General features: G+C 48.2%; 1 protein-coding gene across 1 annotated transcript in view; it reads left to right on the top strand.

Moving 5' to 3' along the window:
* Nucleotides 1-4208: 4208 nt before the first annotated feature.
* Nucleotides 4209-12850, top strand: part of LOC140901671 (uncharacterized) — a 43997-nt gene continuing 35355 nt past the window's right edge. The window contains exons 1-4 of the mRNA XM_073320916.1: nucleotides 4209-4290; nucleotides 8987-9126; nucleotides 10570-10658; nucleotides 11364-11490. Of these exons, the coding sequence (XP_073177017.1) occupies nucleotides 10587-10658; nucleotides 11364-11490 (199 nt within the window). The 5' untranslated portion in view covers nucleotides 4209-4290; nucleotides 8987-9126; nucleotides 10570-10586. The remainder of the gene's footprint in view (nucleotides 4291-8986; nucleotides 9127-10569; nucleotides 10659-11363; nucleotides 11491-12850) is intronic.

Here is a 12850-nt window from a genome sequence, read left to right as displayed (position 1 = left end):
GTGCCACAAGTACTCCTTTTCTTTTTATATTAAGGAACTGGTGAGTAAGTAGCAAATGGATATAGAGGTACGGACAACCAATAATCCATTAAAATTAAAATATGGAGAAATGACTAAAGTTTAAATAATAGTAGGATACACCGAATGGACCTCCAGGATCACTACTTGTCACTGAACATAGCCATCATATCTGCAGTGGCATATAAAACAAGTCTGCAAACCATCAGAGGAGTGAAGTTTTGGAATAGCCTTCCAAGGGAAGCAGTGGGGGCAAATGACCTATCTGGCTTTAAGATTAAACTCGATAAGTTTATGGAGGAGGTGGTATGATGGGATAACATAATTTTGGCAATTAATTGATCTTTACATATTCATGGTAAATATGCCCAATGGCCTGTGATGGGATGTTAGATGGGGTGGGATCTGAGTTACTACAGAGAATTATTTCCTGGGTATCTGGCTGTTGAATCTTGCCCATATGCTCAGGGTTCAGTTGATCACCATATTTGGGGTGGGGAAGGAATTTTCCTCCAGGGCAGATTGGCAGAGGCCCTGGAGGTTTTTCGCCTCCTTCTGTAGCATGGGGCACGGGTCACTTGCTGGAGGATTCTCTGCTCCTTGAAGTCTTTAAACCACGATTTGAGGACTTCAATAGCTCAGACATAGGTGAGAGGTTTATCACAGGAGTGGGTGGGTGAGATTCTGTGGCCTGCATTGTGCAGGAGGTCAAAATAGATGATCATAATGGTCCCTTCTGACCTTAATATCTATGAATCTATAAAAGTCATTTAGTTTGCTCCACTGGCCATGAGCCCCAATTACAAGGCCAAAGAAGTGAACATTTCTGACTCCCAATATCTTCTTAATGACGTCCTCCAACTTGGAGTAATAGGCAACCTTCTCCCTGTGGGCTCTTTCCAAACTCCTGGCATTATCTTCCTAATGAACTGTTACATCAACCACCACTGCAGTATCCCCTTCTACGAAAACAATATCTGGCTTTTGCAAATTTCCTTCTCTATTTCTCCAATAAGGTTCTACTATTGATTTCCACCCTAATTTGCAAATGTTATCAATTACCACAGAGACTACCCTATTGTGTCTTCTTATCCGAGCATCCTTAGTTTTAAAATATTGCCCAGATATATGTGGTACTGTTTTCCTAACCTTTCTGCACCATCTGCACATGGCATTTAGTCCCTCTCTACCTTTTGCCAATATCTCCCTTGTTGGATAAAGATTAGCCCTTAACTGTAATCCGGCAATCAGCGAGGAAGATTTAATCATACAAGATCTTTTCAAAATTGAATTATTAATTGTATTGTTTCTAAAATACATGATACCTATCCCCTGACATCTCGTTACACCATCTAATATATTCCTCCTCTCTCCGCTTCTTAAGATTTGCTGTAGCTGCACTAAGAATCAATATTTTATCAAATTAAATTTCACAGGTATACACAAAGGATAAATCTATCCAATCGTCCCTAGACACAGTATGCCTTCTCCATTTATGAATGAGCATATTAGATATTTGTACACTAAACTTAGTTAGTGCAAGCCCTCCATCTCTTCCCCTTGCATAAAATAACCCATCAGTGGTACTCTGTGGGAGGTGTAAAATCTGTTTAACTACTTTCCTAACTAAAACATCAAGTTCGCATAAAATATAAGAAGGAGGCTCAATTACAAAACAACCTTGGTAAAATATGTTTGTAAAATCATCAATTTTTGAGTGGGTTTAAGAGGAGCCTTCATCAAGCTCTCACTCCATTCAATCAATTTACCCTTAAGAGACATTCCTCCAAACCCTATTCAAGGGTCTATCCTCACCCCCAAGTATTTTTAAAATTTTCCTAGATATACATAGTCAATAATTTCAGTACCCAATTTCCAATTATCCTTGGGGTTGATCACATAGTTCTTATATTTTGCTAATACGTGAAACCCTTTAGTCTTTTTCACATTAAGCCATAGATTAGTATTTCTAAAAAGCAGTCTAAAATCCCTAGATTTTTAGCCATCCCGATAAGAGCCACTTAAAATTGCCACATCATCGGCAAATGCCAATGACGTGACACTATTCCCTTGAATATAAAACCTCGAGCCCTCAGATTCCAATTTAGGTAACAAGGGATCCATGGCTATATTAAATAAAATTGGAGATAAAGAGTCAGCTTGTTCAACCCCACTCCTTATTAAAATGGACTCAGTACTTTTATCACCCACTCAAACCCCAGCAGTGTAATTATCATATAGGTCCCTTAGAATTTCTATAAAGTGTTCATCAATCCCAAATCTTTTCAGGCCGGACATGAATCATAGAGTAGAGTCATAGAGTATCAGGGTTGGAAGGGACCTGAGGAGGTCATCTAGTCCAACCCCCTGCTCAAAGCAGGACCAATCCCCAATTTTTGCCCCAGATCCCTAATTGGCCCCCTCAAGGATTGAACTCACAACCCTGGGTTTAGCAGGCCAATGCTCAAACCACTGAGCTATCCCTCCCCCCTTAGAGACATGATATGCCCATGTCCCACCGAATCAAAAGCCTTAGCCAAACCAACAAATACTATAGCTAATTCATCTCCATTCCACTTTGCTCCCCTTATTATCTAAAATTGAAATATTTTCTTCACATCCTGGAGCACCCTTTTTGCAAATTTTAACTGTAATTGACAATCTTTTAGCTAAAATACTCGTATACAGCCTTCTCCACACAGGTCCTATTCACCGTTTCCATGAGGATAGTTTCATAAATTCTTTCTCCTTTTGCACTTTTGGGATTAAAATAGTTCTATTTTCTTTAAAAAATATCCAGGAGTTGCCAATTTAAAAACCATATATTAAAAATCTTAGTGTGGATTAAAGTGTCTAAGTTAAAAATATCCCATAAATCATTCACTGTAACCTTACCGGGCCTGGGGCACTATCTTTAGGAAAGGTTTCAGAGGAGCAGCCGTGTTAGTCTGTATTCGCAAAAAGAACAGGAGGGTTAGTCTGCAAGGTGCCACAAGTCCTCCTGTTCTTTAGGAAACACTCTCAGGGCCTCCCTCACTTCAGCCACCAAAATCGGACTCAACAATAAATCATTAACCGAGTCTGTGCAGATGGGACCCTCCCTTCATCGTTGGCCGCCACCTGCAGCAGCGCTGGGGCGCGATTCTCCCTCGGGCCGGGGACTGATCAGCACCCCCCCCACCCGGGGCTGCCTCCGGGTGCCAGCAGGGTTCCAAGCTGCGCCGTGGAGCCCAACGGCCGCAGCGCGCGCCCGCGACAGCCTCGCGGAAAGGCGCCGGAGACTGACCCCAGCGGCAGCACTAGCGTGAAGGCAGCGGCTCCGGCCCCGCCCAGGTGCGCGCTCCGCCCGGAAGCAGATCCCCGGGGGCCGCGAGGCGCAGCCTCTGTCCTGCCCGCCCGGCGCATGTGGCCTCTCCTCCCATAGAAGGCCGAGCTTGAGAGATTTCAGAGTAACAGCCGTGTTAGTCTGTATTCGCAAAAAGAACAGGAGGACTTGTGGCACCTTAGAGACTAACCCATTTATTTGAGCATGAGCTTTCCTGAGCTACAGCTCACTTCATCGGATGCATACTGTGGAAACTGCAGAAAACATTATATACACACAGAGACCATGAAACAATACCTCCTCCCACCCCACTCTCCTGCTGGTAATAGCTCATCTAAAGTGATCACTCTCCCTACAATGCGTATGACAATCAAGTCGGGCCATTTCCAGCACAAATCCAGGTTTTCTCACCCCCCTCCCCCCCCCCCAAACTCACTCTCCTGCTGGCAATAGCCCATCCAAAGTGACCACTCTCCCTCATGACAGGTCTCAGAGCAGCAGCCGTGTTAGTCTGTATTCGCAAAGAGAAAAGGCGGACGTGTGGCACCTTAGAGACTGACCAATCTAAAGCGAGCTGTAGCTCAGGAAAGCTCATGCTCAAATAAACTGGTCAGTCTCTAAGGTGCCACACGTCCTCCTGTTCTTTCTCCCTACAACGCGTATGACAATCAAGTCGGGCCATTTCCAGCACAAATCCAGGTTTTCTCGCCCCCCCCAACTCACTCTCCTGCTGGCAGTGGCTCATCCAAACTGACCACTTGAGAGAGAGAACTACGCTTCCCAGTGTGCATCGGGAGGGGGCGCGTGGGCAGACGGCGCACTTCCGCTTCCCGCAGGACGGGGCGCGCGCGTTGCCTAAGCAACTGGCTCGTCACTTCCGCTGTGAGAGGAGCCAGGAATTACAGCTCCCAGCGTGCCCCGGGGCTCTTCCGCCCTCTCGAGCCCAGGTAAGGAGGGGTCTCGCGATCAGCCTGCCCCCCCCCCCCCGCCATAACCTCGCGTCTCCTCCTGCCCCCGCCGCCCCCAGGCCCGGCCGGCCGGCGCCCGGCCCTCAGGCTGCTAACGCGACCTCTCGTGTCCCGAGATCTCCGGGCCGGGCCCGGCTGCGCCCAGGGGCCTGGGGCCGCGTCCCGCCCCCGGCAGTCGGGGCGGCGGGGGCGGGGGGGGCGGGGGGGGTCTCCCGCCGAAGGGGCGAGCCCAGGGCGGAGCCCAGGTCTCCGGGCTGGAAATCGCCGCCTGTCACAGCGCGCTCTGGCTGAACGCGGCTGGCCTCTTCCTCCTTTTTATCACCTCATTGTAAAATACGCCCCGGGGATGCGCACGCTGCGCCTGCGTTTCAGTGCAGGGTGTGCAGAGCAGGACAGGCCCTGGTCTGTGGGGACGTTTAGTTTGTCCTGACTTCCCCAGTGCTTTTATGGAGCCCGGGGTTCTCGAGCTGGGGGTTGGGACCCCGCAGGGCTCTTACAAGGGGAGGGGGGTCGCGAGCTGTCAGCCTCCGCCCCAAGCCTGCTTTGCCGCCAGCATTTATAATGGTGTTAAAGATATAAAAAGTGCTTTTAATTTATAAGAAGGGGTCACACTCAGAGGCTTTCCATGTGAAAGGGGTCACTAGTACAAAAATTTGAGAACCACTGGTGTAGCCTGTTGTAAAACTAGACAGTTATCTAGATGAGTTGACAGACCCCTTGGAAGACCTCTGCGTACTCCCAGGTGTACATATACCCCTTGTTGAGAACCACTGGTGTAGGGGAATCCAGGCCCACTGCCCGTACCGGCTTCCAACCCAATGCCCTGGGAGGCTGGTTCGGTTTTGCTTACCTTGCATCAGCCCCCAGTCAGCTTCTCTGGGTCACCACGTCCGACCGTGGCCCCATGGGCAGGAGTCAGAGAAAGGAAGTCTTCTTTCAGGTGTAAAAGCAGCAATGGCTCCATGAAGGGTCAGTGCTGATGGAGCAATTATCGACACTTTCTCTGTTCTCCTTTTCAGAGTTTGCCCCATTTTCTCTTTAATTCTCCAATGTTAATTTAACAATCTCAGATTTGGGATATTTTCCCACCCGTATGACCTGCAGCAATTTTTCTTCCTTTCTTTCTTTGGGAAATTGTCCTGAATCATTCTTCAAATGAGAAGGGGCTTAATGGGTGCAGCTTGCAGAGCCCTGAGACACAGTTGCCTCTGGGGTGGGATGGGGTGGCCATTCTCTGCCAGCAACAAGGCAAGGAAGGGGACAGGAGGAAAAAATCCCCAGTGGAGACTGTCCAGCCCAAGGTTACACAGTCCAGGTTACTGCTACTTCCAACTGCCCAACACAGCTCCCGCCAGGTGCCAGTCACCTGCCTGCCCCTGCCTCCTCCCTACTGCCAGGGAGTTTTCCTGCTCCATATTACCCTCACGTACCCTCTTAAAGCACCTCCCCAAAGGGCTCCCTGCTGCCCATGTGAATGGTGTGAGTGGGGGGAAAATTATTACTGTCTGTTTATTGAACTTCCATATACAATCCAGTCAAACTGTCCAACTACTTTCACTTACTTAATATAAAAAGAAAAGGAGGACTTGTGGCACCTTAGAGACTAACCAATTTATTAGAGCATAAGCTTTCGTGAGCTACAGCTCACTTCCTCAGATGCATCGGCTGTTACTCTGAAACCTGTCATTACTTAATATAAATTCTCTTCAGATCCACATGTGTTTTTCTCATTATCAAATGTTTCTTTTTAGACCTATTTCTTCCCCAATTCTGAAAGATTGATATAAAATATCCTGTGTGCAGTGCTGTAGTAGCCATGGTGATCCAGGATATTAGAGGTTGCTCCCTTGGTTTATATACAAATGTTTGGTGGTATTCTCCATCCCATTCCTTATGAATCCTAACGTGTTAACTTTTTTGCTGGCAGCTGTGCATTAAGTGGACCTTTTAATGGATCTGTCTACAGCAACATGCAGATCCCTTTCCTGAGTTGTGTAGCCTAGAATATGTTATGCTGACATTGCTAGGTGTAATGCATGTTCAGTAGGGGTTTCTCCTCTCTTCCTCATTTGTATTTCCTCTCCCTACTAATGTTGGGATGTGCTCCTGTAGGTTAGTGTATTAATGATCTTATCTTAGTGTCATATATGTCAATACGTTGCCATGGCACTCCTGTGGTCAGACGTCTGTGGATGTTCTATCCGAAAGCCGGTGTTAGCTCATGTTCCTTTGGTCGGCTGGTGTCTTTACTGATGAAATTCCCCCTTAGACACTCTATTTCCAGTTCCCCAAACCTTAGGGCTGACCTTTAGGCCATTTATCTGTGCCAGAGTTCATAGACCTCAAGGCTTATGCTAACTGCTGATGCCAGTGTTGTACAGGAGACAGGCCTGTGGGTTCCTTGCATTACTGCTGCATAAAATAAATGCTAAAGCTAGCTATATGGGCTACAGGTGACAGTTAATTTACCACGCAATAATGTTTATAAGTAGCTCTAGTTTCTCTCTCCAATGTGCATTGCTTTGCATTTAGAAAGAGAAGATGGGTGAGGTAATATCTTTTATTGGGTCCACTTCAATTGGTGAGAGAGATACATTTCTGAGTTACACACAGATCTCTTCTTCCGGAGAATATCCTAAAATCTTGCCCTCCTTTCTCTCTAGTTATCTATTTCTAATTTAATATTCCCTGAGATTTTTTCCATGTCTCATTAGTAATAAATTAACATAAAATATCCTCAGATTTTGACCTTTTCTCAAATTTTTGAATATATTTAGAAAAGGTTTCCATTTTCTCTCAATTTGTCAAATAACTATTGATATAAAATTCTTCACATTTTTCCACTTTTTGCTCTACTTTGTGAAAATTGATCCAAAATTCTCCAGATTTCCACCCTTTTCTCTTTAATGACTTAACATAGACATCAGCTGTCAGATGTTGTCGTTTTCCATGTAATTATTAAATGTCTGCTAAAAAGCCTCTCATGTTAGGAGACGTTCCGAGGTTTAGTTGCAGCGAGTTCTCCTATTTTGGAGGGAATTTGTTGCCTTAGTCCAGGGGTGGACAAACTTTTTGTCCTGAGGGCCACATCTGGGTGGGGAATTTGCATGCAGGGCAGGGGGTTGGGGTGCGGGAGGGAGTGCAGGGGGTGGGAGGGGGTGCGGTGTGCAGGAATGGACTCAGAGCAAGGGGTTGGGACAGTGGAGGGGCTTGGGGCATATGAGGGGCCTCAGGGAACGGGGTTGGGGTGCACAAGGGGGCTCAGGGCAGGGGTGTGGGAGGGGGCTTAGGGCACGGGGTTGGGATGCAGGAGGGGTTCAGGCTCTGGCCTGGTGCCACTTACCTGGAGTGGAGCCGGCTGGCAGCGGTGCGCATCGGGGCCAGAGCAGGCTCCCTGCACCACTCCGGAAGCGGCCGACACCACATCTCTGGGGGAGGGGTGGCAGAGGGCTCCACATGCGTTGCGCTTGCTGTGCCTCCAGGCACCTCCCCAAAAGCTCCCATTGGCTGTGGTACCCTGTTCCCGGCCAATGGGAGCTGTGGGGGGTGGTGCCTGGAGCCCCCTGCCTCTCCCCTCCCCCGCCCACCAGGGGTCGCAGGGGCGTGGTGCCGGCTGCTTTGGGAGCAGTGTGGGGCCCACGGCGCCACGGGGGTGGCAATCCTGTGGGCCGGCTCCAAAGCCCTGAGGGACCGGATCTGGCCCACATGCTGTAATTTGCCCACCCCTGTCTTAGTCATTCTCCATCCTGACGGTTACAGGGAGTTAAATGGTCAACTTTCTCCTCTCATTTGAGACTCATTTCTTTCCCCCTCTATCTTCATTACAGTGTTTGCTGATGAAAGTGACTTATCCCATATTTAATATACACCAAAGCCAGAGATCTCCCCCTGTTTGGGGGAATGGGGTTTCCCAGCTGCTCACAGAACAGTTGGCTGGACCCTTTTCTTTTCCTCAGTGGGCACAGGACGATGGCTCAGTCTGTGCCTGGCTCCTTGTTGTCCAGGCTGTACCCAGAGTGGCTGAGAATCTCCATGCTACTGTATTAGCCTCTCACTTTCCCCTCATCATGTTCACCAGCAGTATCCCAAACCCCCATGACAAATGGTCTCCATGACGGGTTGCTTCGCCCAGCGCTGAGACGTAGTCATCTCGGGAGTAGGTACCTATTGGCCATTATCTGCCAGTCACTGAGCATGGAAATTCCTTAAAAAATTTGGCTCCTCCATGCCATCCATTTTCCTGTTAAAGAAGCCTCACCCAGGGCTCCCCCCACCCCTTGTGAACGGCTGGGAGGCGCAGCTGATAACTCCCTATCCATTTATCCAATACTGATATGAAATCACGACAGACTTTGCTTCTCTCCCCATTTTCAAAACTGGAGGAATTTCAGGTTTTGGAGGGAAAACTGTTGCTGTTCTCAGAAGAAGAGGAGGGAATGAGGGAGGAGGAAAGGACTCTGGCCTCATCCCTCCTGAGCCATGTTTCTGGTCTCACTGAGACCAGTGTTAATCAAGAGACACTTCAAGGAAGAACATGGAGTGACTCCAGATTAACATGGGGGCAAATAAAATCAGGATATGTCCCTGGGGGGTGGGGGTATCAGTTGTTCTAAAGGAGTGGGAGGGGGGAAGATCCCTCTGTCTCTGTCTGACTGTGTCTCTCTCTCGTCTTAAGATATTGGGGTTGAGCTTCCTGGGTCAGACACTGCTGCCTGCATTGTGATCTGGGAGCCCAGACTGAGCAGCTGCTGCTCCCCTGGTGGGGTCTGGGCTTGGAAGTGACTTGGAGTGAAGCTTCCTCTATACCCAGGCAAGGTGAGGATTTTCTCCAGCTGTAATTAGCTCCACGGGCCAGCCCTAGGCTCTGCCCACACAGACATCTGAAGCAGAGACTCCAGGTGATTGATAGAGACCTCAGGGAACCTGCTGGGGATGGGTATGAAAGTGACTGTGTACAAACAGCCCCTCCTCACCCCACATCTCTCCTCCCCTTAGCAATTGCAGGAGCCAATCCAGCCACAGGAGAGTGAACACCCAGGAATGGCTGTCTGGCTGTCTGCCAGAGGGGGCAGGACAGGAGATTGGAAACACAAGGAGAAAAAGAGAGAGATTGATAGGGGCAGTGGGAGAAATAATTAGGGAGAGATTCCCAGATCTCTGACTTTCCCACACACACTTACTGCAGCATCCCTGGGCAGATTCACTTTCCAGTGAACAAGGTGAAATGCAGGGAGAGGAAAAGCCAATTCCTGACTCTGACTGTGCCCCCGGCTGTGGGAGTGTGCTTCCCTGGGGATAATATCAGGGGAAATCCCCCAAAGTCACTCCTTTTGTTCTGCTCTTGTCTTGTATTTGGTTCCCAGACTTTGTTACTGGTAGGATTTCAAAATGTCTCTGTTGTTTAGTGCTGGTGGGATGGGCCAGGTCAGTAAAATAACCAAACATTTCCTCAGAATAGAATCTGAGAACTGTAGGGCTGAAATGAACCATGAGATGATCTAGTCCAGCCCCCAACACTGAAGTGTTTGTCCAACCAATCCTTAAAAACCTTCAGTGGTGGCGATTCCACAACCTCCCTTGGTAACCTATTCCAGTACTGAACTAGCCTTTGTCACAACTGAGTCACATGGCTGGCTTAGATTCAATTTGTGATTCACTATAACCTCCAGATCCTTTTGAGTAGTACTGCCCCCTAGCCAGTTAGCCCCTATTTTGTAGTCGTGCATTGGATTTTCCTTCCCTAAAATGTAGTACTTTGCACTTGCCTTTATTGAATTTCATCTTGTTCATTCAGATCGATTCTCTAATTTATAAAGGTCATTTTGAATTCTAATCCTGTTCTCCAACATGTTTACAACTCTCCCAGTTGGGTGTCATCTGAAAATTTAATAAGCACACTTTCCCCTCCATTATCCAAGTCATTAAGGAAGATATTGAGTAGTAGCAGATCAAGGATTGGTTCCTGTGGGACCACGTTAGATACAGCCTCCCAGTTTGTCAGTGAACCACTTATGATTATGCTTCCATCCTCTCAAAGAAAACAGGTGTCCCCTGTACATTCCAAGAACTTATTGGACACTTTGCGTTTGCTTGAATTCCTTTTCTAACAGATATCTAGGTAGATAAAGCCCCCCCTCCTCCATCACTGTTTTGAATTGTTCTGTTCATCCATGTGCAGGGAAAGATCCTCGGGGAAATTGTGCTGTGAAGTTATTTCCTGTTCTGACATGTCCCCAATTGCCCTTTTTGCCTTAACAGGCTGCAGCGTAACATCCATGTTTTGCTCCAGCTCATTCTGTCCTTCCAGGGACCAGGGAAGGGAAATGGCTGCAGTGGAGCCATTTGAGGTAGGGATTATCACGGAGTTGCTGGTGGGTTCTCTTTGGAGGGAGAAGAGCAGTAAATACAGAGGAGGTGGGCACTTTGGAGGGGGCTAGTCTGGAAGTGGGAGGGGTCAGGAAATACACAGAGTGGAGAAAGGGAGGGGGCCAGGCTGTGATAAACCTGCTAAGATTTGTTTACCGTGATGCCTAGATCTCAGCAACAGACCCCTGTGATTTGTGGGTGGGAATTCCCTAATTAGGCATGCAGAAAACAACCGCCCACCTCCCCAGACTGGGCTAGGGAAACTTACCAGACTTCAATACTAGCCAGTGGCTGCTGTGAGAAGTAAAGGGGCACCTACCAGTGAGGCCTAGGGAATATACTCCCTCCCCTCCTATCCAGCTGCTGGCAATGAGGAGGATGTTGCAATTTGCATCAGGGGGTTGTCCCTGGACCCTGCTGGGGGCTCCATCTCCTGTATCAGCCTCTGGCTCGTAAGTGAGTGATGAATGTGAAGACTCCTTCCCCGTCTCTCTGCTGGGAGGAGTGGGGGTGCTTTTTCCCCTCCCTTCCCTTTGATGCTTTCTGGCTGCTGTCATGTGATGGAAGCTGTGGGAGGCAGGCAGCATAGTTCCACCCACACCCCAAGTGATTGGCCCTCCTCCCCTGTGAGTAGTGGGGTTGTCAGTAGGCAGCAGGTACTGAGTGAGGGGCTGTTGCTCTTTCAGGGGCCAATGGCTTTCGAGGAGGTGGCTGTGTATTTCACCGAAGAAGAATGGGCTCTGCTGGACCCCGCTCAGAGAGCCCTCTACAGAGACGTCATGCAGGAGAACTATGAGAATGTGACCTCGCTGGGTAAGGATTCCTGTCCTCTCGGTTATTAGAATGGGAAAGAAGAACTAAGGTTCACAACACCCTCAATGCAACCTCAAATTGTGCCCTGTTTCAGCAACACTCCAACAGGCCCATGACACTTATATTAGCACTTTGCCCTCCCCTGCTACAGAACACTTTGGAAACAGAGGACGGGAGCAGGATAACACAAAGTCCAACACCTTCTCTTTGGACCTAACCAAGTTTTGCCTTTGCAGTGTAGGGAACAGAAGCTACCTACCCCTGGCCTGTACTTAAACACTGAGTCCACTGCACACTATCCATCTTAAACTTTCAGATTGTCACCACCCCTTTACCCTTGCACTCTGGATTCCTTCACTTATCCTCACTGAGCATTGGAGACCATTAGCACATATGCCACCAGACTGCTGACAACCCTCGTGGCAAGAACACACCCTTGTGCACCTTCATTGACACAGCCTACAACACTTAGCACTGATGTGAGGAATACCTGTTCCTTCAAGAGTCACATGCACCTCTCTTCTTATCACAGTCACAGTTCTGCCAAGCTGCTCCAACTGTTCCCTCCACTGTTCATGTAAAGCTACAGCTGACACAGTGTGCATAGCTGAAGTGCATGGAGATAAGTGGTGGTATTCAAATCTGTCGAACACAACACAAACAATGGCATGTTCTTAGTCTTTCCTTCTATTGATCAATACATTTTAAGGCCAGGAGATACTATTAGGTCATCTAGTCTGACCTTCTGTATCATACAAGCCATACAGTTTCGAGTTACCATTGAAGTGAGCTGAATACTTTGTGTTTTGATGAAAATATCTTCCAGAAAAGCATCCAATGTTGAGTTGAAGACTTCAAGAGATGGAAAATTTGCCACTTCCCTGGTTAGTTGGTAAACCTGTGCTCCTTCCTTACTGACCTATTCCCAGTCACATTTGCTAGCTCCAAGGTTAGGGAGTAGGAGCAGAGCTTCGTTTTGCAGGTGTGGTGTGTAGTTCTTAATTTACTGGTTTTCAGATGTACTAACTTTCACCACTCTCCACATGCTGGAAGGGCATGAGGCAACACTTAACTCTGCTTTAATATAGTTTATAGAACCATAGGACTGGAAGGGATCTTGAGAGGTCATCTAGTCCAGTCCCCTGCACTCATGGCAGGACTAAGTATTCTCTAGACCAAGGGTCTTAAACTCAGTTTGCCTTAGGGCCAGTGCCAGTCTTCTCATCCTCCCAGCGGGCCAATAATGTCACTCATGCCACCTAGAACACATCCCCCAAAACTCTGCCCCCCACCTGCCTAAGGCTCTGGGAGCGAGTTTGAGTGGGGGAGGAGGTCTAGGGTAGGGGATTGGGAAGGGGGT

The sequence above is a fragment of the Lepidochelys kempii genome, chromosome 22, assembly GCF_965140265.1.
Source record: "Lepidochelys kempii isolate rLepKem1 chromosome 22, rLepKem1.hap2, whole genome shotgun sequence".
NCBI classification, from domain to species: domain Eukaryota; kingdom Metazoa; phylum Chordata; order Testudines; family Cheloniidae; genus Lepidochelys; species Lepidochelys kempii.
Note: the sequence above shows the minus strand (reverse complement) of the source record. Positions and strands in the feature narration are given on the sequence as shown.